This window comes from Lontra canadensis, unplaced genomic scaffold (genome assembly GCF_010015895.1).
Source record: "Lontra canadensis isolate GAN:19392208 unplaced genomic scaffold, GSC_riverotter_1.0 scaffold55, whole genome shotgun sequence".
Lineage (NCBI taxonomy): Eukaryota > Metazoa > Chordata > Mammalia > Carnivora > Mustelidae > Lontra > Lontra canadensis.
In genome coordinates, this window is record NW_022631049.1 from 11,553,709 (window position 1) to 11,568,296 (window position 14,588).

The 14,588-nt window shown below is 35.7% G+C and overlaps 1 protein-coding gene across 6 annotated transcripts in view; it reads right to left on the reverse strand.

Moving 5' to 3' along the window:
- Positions 1 to 841: 841 nt before the first annotated feature.
- Positions 842 to 14,588, reverse strand: part of KTN1 (kinectin 1) — a 106,968-nt gene continuing 93,221 nt past the window's right edge. For 3 of the 6 annotated variants that reach the window (XM_032875323.1, XM_032875325.1, XM_032875322.1), the window contains 9 exons: positions 13,929 to 14,018; positions 13,710 to 13,802; positions 12,661 to 12,732; positions 12,062 to 12,145; positions 11,823 to 11,906; positions 9,348 to 9,431; positions 7,565 to 7,657; positions 6,211 to 6,331; positions 842 to 1,253 (listed from right to left, as the gene is read on the reverse strand). In XM_032875323.1, the coding sequence (XP_032731214.1) occupies positions 1,249 to 1,253; positions 6,211 to 6,331; positions 7,565 to 7,657; positions 9,348 to 9,431; positions 11,823 to 11,906; positions 12,062 to 12,145; positions 12,661 to 12,732; positions 13,710 to 13,802; positions 13,929 to 14,018 (726 nt within the window). In that variant the 3' untranslated portion in view covers positions 842 to 1,248. The remainder of the gene's footprint in view (positions 1,254 to 6,210; positions 6,332 to 7,564; positions 7,658 to 9,347; positions 9,432 to 11,822; positions 11,907 to 12,061; positions 12,146 to 12,660; positions 12,733 to 13,709; positions 13,803 to 13,928; positions 14,019 to 14,588) is intronic. The other 3 variants (XM_032875327.1, XM_032875328.1, XM_032875324.1) reach the window with 1 other exon arrangement.

Below are 14,588 nucleotides of genomic sequence, written 5' to 3' on the forward strand. Positions count from 1 at the left end.
ATGGTGAAAGAACAAGCCACGATTGATATCCAAGAGCAGAGAGTTTTAAGTAGAAGCATTACTGAAATAGCAAGGAGACCACACTATGGGGCACCTTGGTGGCTCAGTGGGTTAAGCCTCTGCCTTTGGCTTAGGTCACGATCTCAGGGTCCAGGGATTGTGCCCCACATTAGGCTCTCTGCTCAGCAGGAAGCCTGCTCCCCCCGCCTCTCTGCCTGCTGCTCTGCCTACTTGTGATCTCTGTCAAATAAATAAAATCTTTAAAAAAAAAAAAAAAAGAGACGACAGTATGGCCTAACAGGCATTTTCATATTCAGTAGCACAAGACAGCATTCAGTGGTTAGTTAGCATCTGTAGGGTTCAGTGCTTGCATCAAATTATTTAATTAGAACTTCCTCAACAAAAAATAACACGTGCAAATTATATAACATAGTGCCTGACAAGAAGGACACTAAAAAGTTACCTATTATTGGTTAATAACGGTTAAGTGTAAAAGCGGAGCTCTTCCACCAAAAGCTGGAGTGGTGGGTCTGAAAGCTAAATTCTTGCCTCGGCCTTTCTGCAGCGCACAGCACTGCTGGACACAGTTCACAGCGCACAGAGCCACACAGAAGACCCCGAACTCCCCTTACAGAAGCTGTATGAGCAACAATACCTATCTTACCTTGTCCAAGAGCTGCAATTAATAACTGTGTTCTAAATTATGTTGATCTGTATAGCTAATGAGATCTGCTAAAGCACAATGAAAATTAGAGCAAGTCTGAATAATAAGCATCCCTTTATTTGCTGACGCCATTACAAAAAACGGATTACATTAGCAACAAAAAAGTGTTTTCTTGAATTGAAGTCAGAGGCAGTTACCCCCCCGCAAAATGTTAAGTAAAACAGTGTACAACATCAGTATTAAAATGTTAAATTTTATATTTTCTTTACCACTTTTGATCTTCTGAACAATTTTATTGAGCAAAATAAGATAAAAGATTACATGTTTATTTTCTCTTCAGGAATGTAAAGGTCTAATTATTCAAACAGTTTTTTATTATAAAACTAAACTCTGAAGATGTCTACAGAGTTGGCTTTTTTTTTTTCTCTCTTTAAATCAGTAGTCTAACAAGGATTAGAAAAGACAAAACTCTGTTCAGTGTTTCCGACAAAGTAGAAAGGGTGAAAACATAAATAAGGCTTTAATTTGGCAAAATATAATACAATGCCTTCTGTTATCCTTGAATGAACAGTTTCCCAGTTACTTCACTCTGTAAAAGATCAGAAAGAAAGAAATTCATTTTAAAAGAAGAAGTAAAAGGCAATCAGAAGACATTTGTCAAACACCAAACATACATATTCTATTTGATCCAGCATGGCTCTTTCAACTAGGATCAAAGCAATTATACTAATGGTAATCAAAAACAAGAGAGAAATAACAGGAATCAGAAGCTTTTGAGGTGGATTTAAAAATATGAGTGAAAACCTCAGACCAAACAGAGTAATGTGGGGATTTAAAAATACCATTAGAAAATTTAAGAGAACATTGGGAATCCATTTTTGTTAGTTCTACTCAAGAAAATATAAAGCTAATGAAATGAGTAGCACTGAAATTTACAACTCTCCCCCATGAATAAAAGTTTCAGACAGAAATTTTCTGAGGTCATGTGAAGCTTTCCAAGTCAGATAAAATGACTGTAAGAAATTAAACCTCAAAAGTCATTAGAGAGACTAAAAAGACTTAACCAAATCCAACATATAAATCCTGGTTTGGGAAAAATAGCTAAAAAGATACTTGCAGTATAAATGGGGAACTTGAACATGGGTTTAATAATAGGTAATTTTATGTAACTACTGGTTTTGTTTGGATGTGATAGCGGTACAATGCCTTTATAACAGAATGCTTTTGTTCTTCAAAGATGCATACCCAAGTGCTTAGAGATAAACTGTCACATCTGAAAGGTACTTTCAAACAGTTTGACATTAACCAAATAACGTATATACATGGAAAGAAATGAAGCAGGTAGAGGATGTATGAGTGTTGCACTATTCTTTCAGCTTTACTTTATGTGTGAACTTTTTCAAAATAAAAAGTCAGGGAAAAAGAATGAGAAAGCAAAAAAGTGAAGTTATCACTGGCTATTATGTTCTCCATTAAAAACAAGATTAACACTGGATTAGAAAGTCTACATAGCCCACAGGTACAGGACACTTTAAGTGCTATGTAAACACACCACAGAAAATGAAAATGAAAATCAGTGATAGCCAAGTGTAAAGTATAGAAATAAAAGCTACTTTTTAATCTGGAACACTAATCCTTATACTTCAACACCACTATAAAAGAACATCTTTCAGAAACAAGAGACAACTACATCATAACATCTATTTGTCACACAGAACAGGGAGAGCACATACATATAAAACACATACACAAAACGTCACCTCAATTTTTTCTGGGTAACACTAAGAGTCTCTCCAACTCACTACTGCCAAACAAAATACTTTAGAAAAAAGTCAGAACTGACAACACAAACTGTAAGATGCTGGCAACAAAGGATTAGACAGAATGAGGAGGTAAAAAAGCATCAAGAAAAAGAGGTCAGGGCACAGAATGCCTGAATTACAGAAGAAAAGTACTGACTAAGAGCATAGGCACTGGGCAGAGATCATCTCAATTTAAATCCCAGCTCACCCAGCCATTAACTGCATGACCTTGGGCAAATTATAGAACCTCTGAGGGTCGGCTGTAGAATGGCAATTAAAAAAAATAATAATAATAATAACACCTACCTACCCACTGCCCTGAGTTGCTGTGAAGACAAAGCAAATGACCACAAGTCAGAAGCCTCTCAAGCTTAGAGTGATACTCATGAAGTGACTGCTGTTAAAAATCAACCTCCTCCCTCCACAGGATTCCGTAAACGGGACCAGAGTGTTATGGTCTGAGTGTCTGTGCCTACCCCCAAAATTCATATATTGAAATTCTAATCCTCCAGTGTAATGGCATTTGGAAGTGGGGCCTTGGGATGACTCCACCATCATGAATGGGATTAGTGTCCTTCTGAAAGGGACCCCAGACAGCTCCCCTGACCATTCTGCCATGCATGGACTGTCAGAAATAAATGTTATTTAAGCCACCCAGTCTATGCAATTTTTGTTATAGCAGCCCAAACAGACTAAAACACTGGAGTAATGAAATCTTCTGATATGGTCAGACATATAGTTTAACACTTAGAAGACAAGCAAATATGAAAGAAACATAAGGAAAAATAGATATCTGGGAACAACAACAAAAAACATACTATAAAGTACTAGTGTTGCTAGTCCAAAGCTTAAAAAAGAAAAGTATCTTAATTCATACAGAAGGAAAGAGATGAAAATCTATTTTTGGGGTGGGGGGATAGGAGATTGGAAGACTTCCAAATAAAAGAAAGGTTAAAGTTTTATAAATTAAGGATATAAGATCAATACACATATCCCTACAGCTCAGAGAAATGCTAAGTAATGAATATTAGAATTCAGAAAACTAAATAACTGCATATCATCATCCCATTTTTGCCTTTTTTTTTAAGATTTTATTTATTTATTTAACAGATCAGATCACAAGTAGGCAGAGAGAGAGGAGGAAGCAGGCTCCCTGCTGAGCAGAGAGCCCACTGCGGGGCTCGATCCCAGGACCCTGGGATCATGACCTGAGCCGAAGGCAGAGGCTTTAACCCACTGAGCCACCCAGGCGCCCCCCATTTTTGCTTTTTAAAAACTGTTTTTCCCTTAACAAATATGATATATACTTGCTATATATCTTAAAAAGAAGCAAGTTTCCTGATATCAGATATTAACCTATTAGCTATGTTTTGATGATTAATAAGCTGTATTTCCAATTTAATCACCACGTAGTAGTGGGTTTGTTTGTTTTTCTCATCCAATATATGTACTAGTTTTAAAAAAGAGTTCACAAGAGGGGTGCCTGGCTGACTCAGTTGGCTGAATGTCAGACTCCTGATTTCGGCTCAGGTCATGATCTCAGGGTTGTGAGATGGAACTCTGCATCAGGTTCCACACTAGCCATCCAGCCCGCTTAAGATTCTCACTCTCCCTCTCCCTCTGTCCCTTTCTACCACCCCCTTTTTAAAAGGAAAAAAACAGTTCACAAGAGGTAGAATATACCCAGCAAAAAATGATGGCTAAAGTTAAAAACTAGGTAACAAACATTTAAAGGGTACAAAGAAGGCTGTGGAACCAAGGGAAACTGTAGGGAGGGGTTACCACTGCCAATGCCAGGTAGAACCTATAGAAGAAAGAGTTCTCAAGGGCCTTGAAGACCCTTTTCTTCATACAATCCATTCCATCCTTCACACTGCACTGCTGATGCTCAACCACCTTTCCACCAGCCAAATTTGGACTGAGGTTCATTAGCTGACGAAAGAGTTATCACTTAGAGAAGCTGCCTGCCAAACTATAGTTCGGTTTTAGCTATGTTGTCAGGATATACATATTTAACAAGTTACTACAATTTCATAAATCAGGAAGAAAAACTCTGAAAATTAAAAGTGTTATACTACCAACAATCAGTAGAAGTCTCAAATTTAATATGAAAATGAACAATGTGGAAACAGGTTCATAAGACAGTATGAGCAGACCACGTGTTTGGGAAGAAAAACACTGAAGAACACCTTTGAGACGCTAGAGAGATACTACTGATAAGGTTGAAAGGCACAGAGTAGTAAGTAATCTTACAATTTTTTAGGCTCTCAGAAATGAAGCCCTTTCCTTATCATACCAAGGCCTATGGAATGACTTCAGCCTATTTAGCATATTTTATAACTATTTTTAATCTCTTATACTGGAAATTTATACTTTCAGTATCAAAACAAAGGCCTGTATTAGATCTAGCAATCAGGAAATCACTAATGACCTTAGCAAAAAAGTTTTCATCGGAATGCATTCTAGTGTACTGTTAAAGCAAGTAAAGAAGTAGATACTGTGAGAATAGTTTCTTATTTTAAGAATCGCTGTTAAAACAGTAATGTTAAAAAAATTAGGGTGGTAACTGAAGGAAGTACAAGGTTAAAATAAGACATTAGAGTAGATTTTCAAGACTGAACAGAAAGAGCATGTACAGGGAAGAAAATAAGGCTGAAGACATGGGAAAGAGTTACCAGTGAAGCGGGAAGCAGATTACTTTCTAATTTGGAGAAGGAAGGTAATGTGGCAGAAGTTTAACTGTAGGCAATGGAGAGGTCAGCTTACCAAGGATAAATGATTAAAGTATAATTAATTTTACTGATAGGTTAAAAGAATGAGCTACGTTTGTCCACAAAATCTTATGGAGGTAAATGACCTGAAAAGCATGTTTTTTTCTAAGATTTTATTTATTTATTTGACAGACAGAGATCACAAGAAGGCAGAGAGGCAGGCAGAGAGAGAGAGGAGGAAGCAGGCTCCCTGCTGAACAGAGAGCCCGATGTGGGGCTCGATCCCAGGATCACGACCCGAGCTGAAGGCAGAGGCTTTAACCCACTGAGCCACCCAGGTGCCTCCTGAATAGCATTTTAAAGGAGAGTTTATGCTAAGGCAGACCAGAGGACAATCATTCTATAAAAGTGAGATAGAATGCCTCTATAACCAAAATGGTGATACATCCAACTTTTCCAGGACACCTAACCTATCAGGAGGGCAATAAAATTTCATAATATGGTTTAGTTAATGATAGGTTTAAAAGTGAGATTTCTTTGATTACCCTATAAGCAGACTTAAGTAAAAACTCAGTTTCCAATTTAAAGAAATTGTGATGACTTGATTTTCAATTCAGTATTTAATCTCAGTAAAAACATTTAACTTTATTTTACTAAGTCATTAAAAAAAAAAAAAAATCACAGATACTTTACCAAAACTAAGATCAGGATAAACTACAGAAGCAGCTGCCCATATTATGCAATGAACAAAACCTACGTAAACAAGTCGTAAGAGAGCCTGTTTTATAAGAAGGTCAAAGGAGACAAAAACAAAAGGTTTCCACCCCCTCCAAGCTGTCAGACCAAAACATGGAAGAGATGGAAATAAAACTCTAAGAAAGCTAAAGATGTTATTTGCAGGGGCTGAAAGAGAGAAAGGGAATATTTCCATGAAGGCAACAGGAGCTCTGGTAGTCCTGGTAAACCTTCACTACAAATACACACATTCTGTCAATTAGCCATAAACAGACAACAGTACTTCAGTTACTCTTACCTAATACCTGGTAGTGTTCTTTCTCCTTTGTGAGCTGTTGGTTTACTGCCTGAAGCAACTGCTGTAACTGTGTGACAGTCTGATTTAGACTTACAGACATCGTCTCCTTCTCAGAAGACTCCTAAAGAGAAGAGGGAAGTGATGAAAAAACTCCAAACATAAGGAAAAGGCATTTGCAACCTAAAGCAGAAAATATTTGTTTTAGATACAAACATGAGAAATCTTGAAAATGACAGAAATTAACAAAAAACACACACAGAAACAGTGTGTGCTATCTAGTGACACAAATTAGGTTGCACCAAATGTTATGGGGTGCCTAGGTGGCTCAGTGGGTTAAGCCTCTGCCTTCAACTCAGGTCATGATCTCAGGGTTCCGGGACTGAGCCCCACATAGGACTCTGCTCAGCACAAGCCTACTTGTGATCTCTGTCAAATAAATAAAATCTTAAAAAAAAAAAAAAAAAAAAAAGGCCTATGTTAAGTCACTAGGCCAACAAAGGTGAAAATCTAGACTCTGATTAGTAGTGGTAAATCCATTTCTCCTTTCAAAAAAAAAATCTGCCAGACACCAAAGGAGAGCACATTCTTTTTTTTTTTTTTTAAGATTTTATTTATTTATTTGACAGAGAGAGATCACAAGTAGACAGAGAGGCAGGCAGAGACAGAGAGAGGGAAGCAGGCTCCCCGCTGAGCAGAGAGCCCGATGCGGGGCTCGATCCCAGGACCCCGAGATCATGACCTGAGCCGAAGGCAGCGGCTTAACCCACTGAGCCACCCAGGTGCCCCAGGAGAGCACATTCTTAACACTAAAACTAAGTTCACATATATTGAGCTCTAAGTGCTGGGCAGCACCGTTTTAAGTGCTACGCAGCACCGTTTTAAGTGCTACGCACTACTCTTACGTGTTTTAGATAGTAACTCATTGATTCCCTTCAAAAATCCTGCAGGTCTGATGCTATTATGGCCTTTCACAGATGGGGCAACCAAAGTACACAGAGGCTAAGTAAAGTTGTCCAAAGTCACACTGCTACTGTAGCAGGGTCAGGATTCAAGCACAGGCAGTCTAACAAAGCCCACATTCTTCAGCAATATACCATAATACTTCCAACACAAACAGTACAATTAAAGTACTATCTTACTAAGCTAAAGTGACATTAATAAAAACATTAATTAAAAAAGTCCATTTCAGAGCTAGAGTATCTGGAAGAAAAGACAACCTTCGGTAAGAATCCAACAAAACTGACAGAAGTATATCATTTTTTTTAGTCAGAGACAGATCTCACACATTTTATTCTTCATGTAATTTACAACAAGGTAATTAGCCTAGAGATCTGGGGTAAAAGAAAATGCATACCATTTCTGGGGAAACATCACTATTCTCAATAACAGTAGTGTCTCCAGCAGCTTTTACTATTTTTGACTGGATGAGATCCAGCGACTGTTGAGCCTGTAAGGAAAGCAATATGGTAGCCTCTAAATACTACAGTGGAGTATTATGAGGGATAAAAGGAGTGATTTTCTTAGGTATTTTGTACAAGACTAAAGTTCATCTCAAAATACAATGGACAGCCAACTACTCTGTTTTTTCCTCCAAAATGAAAACAGTTTCCTACCTGACCAGATTATAAAAATATATGCTTGTTTTAAAAAGTTCAAGCAATAGAGAATATGTAAAAAGACATTAAAAGAAGAAATAACCACAGTTGATATTTAGGTTAACATTAGTGTAGATCAAGCATCAGCCAAATCTGGCCACAGCCTGTTTCTGTATAGCTCACAAGCTAAGAACTGTTTTTTACATTTTTAAGGGGTTGTGTTAAACACACAAAGAAGGGTATGTGAGAGAAACCATACATACCCCACAAACTCTAAGTAGTGGCTTTGTTCTGACCCTCTTTTCCAGATCCCTCTTGTATACATATACGCGCTAACAGAAAATTTGGGCAGAAAATTTCATATAAATGGGCTTTTAACATACCTATTTTATACTTGCTTGTTTTACAAAGTATTTTGTTAATATTTTATATCAATAAATATTTATGTGCCTTTCTAATCAAGTGTTGCACAGTATTTCTGGCCTACAGATATGGGACAGCTCACTGTCTTCTACAGTTGCATTAGCACGGCCCATCCACATCTTTGAGCACCTGTTTAATATCCTTAATACCTGAGAAACTAAAATGCTAGGCTAAACCTGCATGTTTTATATTTTGATCAAGAGGTCAAAAATTAAAATCACCTATCAAACTAAGTCAGATTCCTCATCCTTGACAATGTATCCTGAACCTACGTTTGAGCTCGAGACAAACAACCTGAGGTCACATTTTATCTACTGGTAATAGTAACACCAAAATAATCTGAAGCAATTCTGAATTCCTACATTTATTTTTTCATCATGCTAAATGTACTCTTTGGATTCCTAGACTTTTACAAAACAAATTAGAAGCTATATCATACAAAACAAACAAAAATATTTCTTCCGATCTTTAAAAAAGTGACATATTTGTTTTCCTAATGACTCCCACAAATACAATCATAGAGCTAAAGCAGCTCTGATACAAGCATATGTGACTTGCACTATTAAAAATACCTAAAAACAGAATTACAAATAACTTGCCATCCTAATGAAGAGAATAAGAAATGTAATCTTAAAAACTACCCCCCCAAAAAACAAAAACAAAAAAAACCCTCCCTATTTATATATGAGATTAAAGAAAAGTGTATTTCCACAAAGAAATAAATGAAAGGAACTAATTTCTGAAACATCAGAGGTCTACACGTTTTGGATCTATAAAAATCAAAAGAAACATACTCTGTAAGCAACTACAAAGAAAATCCCAACAAAACAATATATGGATGTAACCACATTTTTAAAAAAGAGTACCTTCAATTACGTTTAAAACTTAATCTGTACTTTATAAAGTAATTATTTATATAAATGTGTTGAAATAATGAAGCAAGTTAAGAATAATCAAAAAACAAGTCAGAAAGTTTAGTTCCAAAAATGCAACAGCTTAAATTTATAAACACATTAATATGAAAAAAAAAATCCAGAATTAGCATTATGTTTACTTAAAATTCAAGGCACAACAACATAGCATGGTGATATGGCATCTTTAAGACAAGCAGTGTCTTACCTTGTGCAAGTCACCAGCTACCTTCTGTCTTTCACTTTGTTCAGTTCTAAGCTTCGTGAGTGTTTCATTTAACTGTGTTTTTAACTGTAAAAATAAAGGACCACAATTAACTTAATTTGCATCCTTCTTTGATTGTGCTGAGACCTCTAGAAGAATGAATGAGAAAGAATGGGATCGCTAACAGTTATTATGCACAGTGGATTAGCCAATATGCTGCACCAGATGTAGAGAAAAGCTAAGCAGTGGAGGTTCCCATCTGGAAAGCTAAATATAAGAAAAGCTACAGAAACAAAGTTGGGTTCAGAGTAGAAAACTGTAAATGTAAAAATAAAACCATCACATTCCAGTAAAGTGCCTTTTAAAAGTATTACTATTCACTATTCATAAAGTACTTCATTCATATTTAAATTAAAGTAAAAGGCAAGTAGGCGAGAAATTTTACTGATTGGTTTTTTAAGGCCTTATGACCTATACAGTTAACAGTCAATTGTGTAATATTTTAAAAAACACTGAATGGAAGATTACAAATCCAGTAAAATGAAAACTTCAAAAATTTAAATGCTGACCATCCTTTAAAACATCACTAAAGAAATCGGTGCAAGACCACACGGGCCTAATTATACAATAAGCAATGTCTTAAGATATACTTCTCAAGAACCAATTTGTCCCAACAGTTATAAAGTTCTATAAACTCTAGTGCCAATATGTAATGCCTCTTCTCATGATAAATGCTCCGATTAAATATGAATGAGGGAAATGGACCACACTGACAACAAATAACTTTCTTATTAAACTCATCAAGTTAATTGATTTTGCCTAACACTGATAGGCATAATATCCATTTCTGGAGATCCAAAAGGGAGAAATATAAGATACTAACCTTTCCAAATGGAGAAAGGATTAATGAGGGACATTCCATTTGGAAATTTTATTTGGGGAACTCTATCTAAAGACCCAAATGCTTCAGGTTTTGCTCTTTCACTTAACTCTAGTTAGTACATCAGAGAATTACTCCCTTGGCCCCTAAACATACAATGTATGTATAAGCAAACAAAATTATTTTCTCTTAAAACGTGGCAACAGTCATCCTGAGCAAACAGAACTAAAATAAAGATTACAAATTCAAGGCAAAAATAAGAAACAAGTATCATTTAAAATGGCCCCTTAACAGAAGTAAAGAGGCAAAAATACAACAAGAACATTAGGCTGAATTTAACCATAATCCTATGGGTTTGATGCTACTGTTGGGGTCAGCTACCAAGCACCAAAGTTAAAAGTAAAATCTCCAACAATTGTAGTTAAAAATGATTTTTAAAAAACACATTATAAGGTAAGGCTTATGGCTTGCAGCTATGGCATAATCACGGTCCTGATCTGTACAATATATAACAAGCATATGTATAAAACTAGTCACATGTTGCAGTGGGAATGATTCAATTAAATAAAATGAAGAGGGTAAGTAAAACCAAAATTTTATTTCAAAAATAAAGAGGAGGACTCTATGTGTACTTTTCAAAGAGCCCTACTTTGAAAACTCATTCCCATAAATCGCTGCCATAACACAGAAGACCAACCACAACTGAGTGAGTTAAGAAGTTTTCTTTGATACAGAGAGCAGTACTAAGAAAGTTCCAAACTGGTCAGGACTTGATGTAAGGAGAAAACTAACTATAATCTTCCTAGAGTTTATTCAGACACTTCCAATTTAGTCACGTGTTGTAATAATTTTTCAGTCATGGAAAGACGACAATTGTTTGAAACATACAATGAGACAGTTATATTTATGTAACAGCTAAGAAGCAGTGTAAATTTGTAAATCTGCCAGAATCAATGTAAATTTCCAGAAAATTTAAGAATGAGAATATAGGGTACTCTGTCATTATAAGGCATTTAGCTATCTTTAGTTAACTTTAAGTGTACAGTTTTAGAACTGCTATACTCTAAATATTATGTTGATGATAAAGACTTTCACAAGCTTGTTGTTATCTATAATTTGTAGGAAGACCAGTTAAAATAAGAAGCTGGAATTAATTATTGCCCTTGAATGAAGAATATGTATCTTCAACCTTCAATAATCTCCTTCCAGATTAGAGAACAAGACCAGTTAACTATCATTAACTCTAAAAAGAGAATCTTCACAATTTAGCCAATCTTAATGTATTTGTTTCACTTCTTTATTAACTGAAAATAATGCTGTCCAAAGAATTAGGTTTTACAAAACATGAATTTTTTTCTGGAAAAAAGAGTTGCAAGCCAAACATGCCATTGTTAGGAGCTAAGAAAGAAGGATCATTTTAGGAGTCAAGAAAAGAAAGATCAACTTAGGAGTCATCAGAATACGAAGATTATCTTAAACTTACAAAAATGCCAAGCTAAAGATGTTAGCAAGGAGAAAAAGTTTGGATGGTTTCTCCACATGTCAACACAAGTGTTTTCAGAGCCTACTTGATACCCAGTGGAGAACAAGCTTCTTACCAAATTTAGCTCTTCATTCTGTCTTACTGCTTCAGAATATGAATCATCAAGTTTTTTCTGCAATTCAGTCAACAGATCTTTCAGCTGCAATGAAGTTTAGAGTTTAAGATTGATCTCCTTATGATATCCCATGTTTTGTACGCTACTTGGAAGCTCTGCCACAAACAACTTACACTGAAATATTTTATCACTATTACAAACTTAATTTGAGAAGCAAGGTCAAAAAATTCTTTAAGTACCTCTCTGACTTCTGTAACATAGGTAGATCGTTCAATTTCTGCCTTCTCTAGTTCCATTTCCAAATGCTCTCGTTCTCTTCTCAGCTAGCAATGCAACAAAGAAGAAAATGTTAACACATTTAAGAATTCCTTTCATGATGCTCCCCCATAACGGAAGTTATGGTACTTACAAATATGACACAATATCATCTCAAACACTACCCAAGATTTTTTTCTTTTTTAAAGATTTTATTTATGACAGACACAGTATCATCTCAAACACTACAATATCATCTCAAACACTACCCAAGATTTTTTTCTTTTTTAACGATTTTATTTATTTGACAGACACAGAGGCAGGCAGAGAGAAAGGAAGGGAAGCAGGCTCCTCGCCAAGCAGAGAGCCCGATGCGGGGCTTGATCCCCGGACCCTGGGATCATGACCTGAGCTGAAGGTAGAGGCTTTAACCCTCTGAGCCACCCAGGCGCCCCTACCCAAGATATTCTTAAAAGCATAAACAAATGCATCATTAAAGAAATCTTAAAAAACAGATCTTAAGACAATGCTTAATGCTAAAAATGAGTCCACAGGTTTTAAGTCAAGCGATGAAATAACATACATTTTCAATATCTTTATTTTCTCTTCTTAATCGCTCTAGCTCTTGTTCTGAAGATGTGAATGACAACTGCATCTGAAATGTGAAACAACTATATGACCAAGTAAATCAAGAACACAGAGCTTCTATCTTGGAGAATTTTGATCAGACACTTCAGAGATTTTGAAATGCATCTCATTCTAAAGCCATACTGAATTTTAAAAGACCTTGACAGTGAGAGCATGACATTTAACTTGATTTATATTGTCACCAAAACCTACCCCATTGGCATATTATATTAAGGCCTAGCTAGAAATGCTTATTTTTTTTTTCCTAACAACCATCTAATAATTGGCTATATTTAATCCCCAAATGCATTAACATAGAATACCACAGGCAATGCTGAATTCTACACAGGTTGGCCCAGGAAAACAACTGAGCAACAGAGGACACTCTTTACTTTCCCTTTATTGTAATGGATTTTTATTACAGTATAACTGGCATACCATATCCTGTTAGTTTCAGGTATACATTATAGTGATTTGATACTTTCATACATTACAAAATATTCCCCACAGTAAGTCTAGTTACCATTTGTCACCATACGAAGAGGACTACTACAACAGATGACACTCTTTACCACAGCCAAGTAAATGGGAGAAAAATTAGGGCTGTACAAGAATATTCAGGTCACATGAAGAGAAAGACTCATTAACTTTTTCTTGAAAACTATATCATGGGTCACATATCAACATTGCAAAGCTTGTTCTGAACCCCAAATTCTTTGTCTTATTTTATCACATAGTAGGTCTATAACTTCCAAAGCACTTTACATTCTAGATAACTACCTTTCAGCCACGCTCTAAAACAATAATTCTCAAACTTGGGTGGGCATTAGAATCAGTTGTGGAAGCTCTTTAAAGCACAGCCTGCTGTCTCCACAGAATTTCAGATTCAGAAAATCTCAGGTGGGGCCCAAGAATGGGCATTTCTAACAAGTTTCTGGCTTACTGATGCTGCTGATCCAGGGCCCACATTCTTGAGAACTACTTGCTCTAAGCTTTTTTAGATACCTGTTTAATAGTCTTCTGTGATTCATCAACCTTAACTTTCCATTTATTTTCTTCTTGCTCCACACTTCTCTGTAGTTTCTGTAAAATTCCTTCCTATGGGCAAAAGCATAGTTGTTTTGAAAAATTCATGTTCTAATGACAAGATAAACTATTTAAGCCACTAAGGAATAAGTTAATTTAAAAATAAAGCCAAAATGTAGATTAAAAATCATTTCCTACTGTTTCTGCTAAGACGGATTTGTATTTTTCACACTCAAGTTGTAACAATGTGTGCATTTCATCAGCTTCTTTCAACTTGTGCTCTAGAACCTAGAAAGAATGAAATAAAGAAAACTTCTCTAGTTTTACCAGTTTTGTGTGCTTCAAATTTGTTACAGTATTTAATGGTATATAATGACAAATGGTTTCTAATTGTTTTATAGTGAGACACTACATTTCAACCTTCTTGAGTAGCAATCAAGTTCAATGACCATTTTGGTCATTCAGTCTTTACTAATAAAACTCTGAGTCTGATTACTATAAAATATATTACACAATTTATAAGAGGGTTATCACTCTTTAGCAGGATGATAAAATCAAAGCAGAACCACATGTGAAGTCAAGTCACAACACCTATGCTACACACACATGGAAAAGAGGATTTTATTCATGCCACTTGAGATACAAAAAAATCTTCCAAATTTCAGCTAAGATAAAAACACATCTAGATTCTGAACACTTTTAATGATGTATTTGGGGATACTTTAGCAAATCAGTCAGTTTCTACCTACCTACCTCAACTGATCTTTACTTTTTAAACCCAGGCTAAAAAGAGAGTAAGAGATAGTTAAATATACAATTTCAGAAATGATTAAGATACAGAGTTAAAGAAACAGCAAA